Source organism: Limulus polyphemus, unplaced genomic scaffold (genome assembly GCF_000517525.1).
Source record: "Limulus polyphemus unplaced genomic scaffold, Limulus_polyphemus-2.1.2 Scaffold7974, whole genome shotgun sequence".
NCBI lineage: Eukaryota > Metazoa > Arthropoda > Merostomata > Xiphosura > Limulidae > Limulus > Limulus polyphemus.
Genome location: NW_013673584.1, coordinates 9022 through 12845, shown reverse-complemented (window position 1 = coordinate 12845; position 3824 = coordinate 9022). Strand labels below are relative to the sequence as shown.

At 37.7% G+C, this 3824-nt stretch overlaps 1 protein-coding gene across 1 annotated transcript in view; it reads left to right on the top strand.

Moving 5' to 3' along the window:
• Positions 1 to 3824, top strand: part of LOC106475019 (testisin-like) — an 11402-nt gene that overhangs the window by 6162 nt on the left and 1416 nt on the right. Inside the window, exons 3-4 of the mRNA XM_013935716.2 lie at positions 2234 to 2505; positions 2787 to 2938. Coding sequence (XP_013791170.2) covers positions 2234 to 2505; positions 2787 to 2938 — 424 coding nt within the window. The remainder of the gene's footprint in view (positions 1 to 2233; positions 2506 to 2786; positions 2939 to 3824) is intronic.

Genomic DNA, 3824 nt, shown 5'->3' with positions numbered 1-3824 from the left:
CCGCATGTATACCTTCCTGGGGGGAATGGGTCACTATTCCCATCCGCTTGTATACCTTCCTGGGGGGAATGGGTCACTATTCCCATCCGCTTGTATACCTACCAGGGGGAACGGGTCGCTATTCCCATCCGCTTGTATACCTTCCAGGGGGGAACGGGTCACTATTCTCATCCGCTTGTATACCTTCCAGGGGGGATGGGTCACTATTCCCATCCGCTTGTATACCTTCCAGGGGGAATGGGTCACTATTCCCATCCGCTTGTATACCTTCCAGGGGGAATGGGTCACTATTCCCATCCGCTTGTATAAAATATGTAAAAAAATAACTTCAGCTGGTTTACTGTCGCAGTATACACTGCATAAAAACAACCATACTTAGACTTGATATTAATGATACAGACTGACAGCGGAATGACTAGAAATTTAACAGTAAAAATACATCCTTTAGACAAATGACAGAATATGGAACAACAGTACGTAATGTAATATGTTAATTAGTTTTATCCATACTTGATAATACAGTGACACGCCGTCATTATCCATTGTTTATCTATTAGAACTCCTCCACACCAGTGGCCAAGAAATCCAAATTGTGGATGGGTCAGTTGAAGGGAAATCTGAAAAGAAAAAAAGAAAATCTTTCAAACAAACGAGACATTTCTTTTAAAATAAACTTTGATTAGTTAAGTTAAAGAATTAAATCCTTCTTATGCATTTTGGAACTACACATAGGGCCGGTGCTTTCGAACTCCGGTGTCAAGTGACACAAGCGAATGGGAGTAGTGACCCGTTCCCCCCAGGAAGGTATACAAGCGGATGGGAATAGTGACCCATTCCCCCTGGAAGGTATATAAGCGGATGGGAATAGTGACCCATTCCCCCTGGAAGGTATACAAGCGGATGGGAATAGTGACCCGTTCCCCTGGAAGGTATACAAGCGGATGGGAATAGTGACCCGTTCTCCCTGGAAGGTTTGATGTGTGTATAGGTCATCCATCATGAACAAGTCTCTAAGCACATATAGAGTAAGACAATCAAAGGTAATTCCAGTTAAGAAAATGTATAAAAATCAACGCATAGGTTTTGTAAAATAGAAATGAAACTGATACAATGCGAGGTTCGAACCTGGGCATACGTACTTGAAAAACCTCATTCTTCACTTCATTAGTTCAGTATCATCAAGACAGAAAACCAAGCCTTTAATTCTGTGCATTTAATTTTTTTTTGGTGGAATGTGCAAAGATTAATTAAGTTCATGTGTCAAAACACAATCCTGTATGAGTGGTGTAAAATTCTGAAGAAGTTTTTTGGCATAATGAAAGATAAAATCTTTGTTAGTTGTTTCAATACAGGTTCGAGTTTAATATGGGCTTAGCTAACACTGTATTCACAAACTCTGATGATGGTAACTGTATTATAGATTGCGAGTTGAGTGCCTTAACCATCTGGCCATGCCGGGCCAATAGAGTAACAAGAATATCATGTTGGTAAACATTTCGAAAGTTACAATTATGAAAATGTCATATTCATAAACATTTCGAGACTTACAATGATACCAATATGTTCATAAACATGTTATTTTTATTTTGTCTTCACGTTATAAATTTGTTAAGAAAATCTTAACTTTTATAGATGAGTTTAAATAACTTTAGATATTTTTAATGATCTGGAAATACATTAGGTTACTAAATGTCCTAAACTTTGCTAGAAATAAAAATAGTTTAAATTAGTTGAACTATATCGTCTGTTAAAAACAGTATAACAAATATTAGATCTCTTAAAAAACAAGGTTCGGCATGGCCAGGTGGTTAATGCGCTTGACTCGCAATCTGAGGGTCGCGGGTTCGAATCCCCGTCCCACCAAACATGCCCGCCCTTTTAGTCGTGGGGGCGTTATAAAGTTAATCCCACCATTCGTTGGTCAAAGAGTAGCTCAAGAGTTGGCGGTGGGTCTTTCACTGCTAAATTAGGGACAGCTAGCGCACATGGCCCTCGTGCGAACAACAAACAAATTCTTTCAAAGGGATATAAATTCTGCAACCACCCTGTATCTTTGAACAGTTATTTAAGAAAAAATCGCAAGATGTTTCAGTTGTTTAATTTGAACGTTTATTCATCTTAACTGCTTTACCTTATTCATGAATTTTAGAACCTAACTTCGTGGGGGTGATAACTCCTTCTGTCTGTTGACCAACAACACAGACACGAATTATACAATGTCTTCTCTCCACAGCCCTTTGTTTTCCCTACCCCACCCAATTTACTGGCACGTGAGGGTCGGAGACCATCATTTAAAGAGACAAGAGGGAAGTGAGAAAACTTACAATGTATCCCACGTTTTCTATAACCACTGGTACCGAAATTATGACAACGACATTGCCATGATGAGGTTGAAAGAACCAGTGGAGCTCAACGACTACGTACAACCGGTCTGTTTGCCAGACAAGTTCGATCAGTTTGAAGGTTCCGAGTGCTACGCGACAGGATGGGGCAAGGTGGATTTTGGTAAGTTTGGTAATTTTCGTCCCTGTTTCTGATGCTTTTTACGAAGTAACTTTTTGATGTAATTCGATATTAATATAACTGATATCGTTTCCCAAACCGTATAAGGCCTTAATATCAAATATCACATTTTGGTTTCAAGTCTTCGACAAAAAAATGCCATCACTAGCTTTTCCAAAATGTAATTAATAAATTAAAACACATTACTTACATAAAGATACCGACGATTCTAACCTTTGCTCTTTAGCCCTTCATGTTTTAATTAGGATTATTTATTTGTTTAGACAAGAAAGGTTCCCCCATCCTTCAGAAAGTGAAGGTGGAGGTTTTTGACAACTCCATCTGCAGCAAGGTTTACTCAGAGCAATTCAAAATTCCCATTCTCCAATGGCATTTGTGTGCTGGAACTTTGGCTGGAGGAAAGGGAACGTGCCACGTGAGTATAGGAACAAAACTTGAAATACTGCTGACACAAGTATAGTTATCTCAAAGTTCAATTTAAAAACTAAGCTCAGAGTTGTTTGTCTAACCCGAATAATCTTCTGTAAATCAGCTTTTCTTAAGTGTGAAAACTGGTTACTATAGTAGACATTTCTACGTATAACTGTCTTTCAATATGTATTGACCACTATGTAGAATTATTTCATGAATAATATAATATATTCAGCATTGGTCAACAGGACGAATGTTTCTTATAATACTGGTCACTTGTGTAGATTGATTTATAATTTGTTTTATATTACCACTGGTCAGGAAAGTATTTATCTATTAACACTGGTGTGTATTTCTGTGAAGTCGCCGTGTATTTGGCTTTCTGAAAGATATTGTTAATCTAGCAGTACATCTTAATTTTTAACCAGGTACAACTTCTATAACAATGTTTTAACAACTTTTTACTTTCTAAAGGTAAAATTGATCAGATCTTCAGTTAACTGTGGTGGGGGTAAGTTTTGTGTGTAAAGGTAATATTGATCAGATCTTCAGTTAGCTGTGGTGTGGGTAATTTTTGTGTGTAAAGGTAAAATTGATCAGATCTTCAGTTAGCTGTGGTGTGGGTAATTTTTGTGTCTAAAGGTAAAATTGATCAGATCTTCAGCTAGCTGTAGTGTGAGTCTTTTTTGTGTGAAAGGTAAAATTGATCACATCTTCAGTTAACTGTAGTGTGGGTAATTTTTGTGTGAAAGGTAAAATTGATCAGATTATCAGTTAACTGTGGTGGGGGTAATTTTTGTGTGTAAAGGTAAAATTGATCAGATCTTCAGTTAGCTGTGGTGTGTGTAGAAAGGTAAAATTGATCAGATCATCAGTTAGCTGTACTGTGT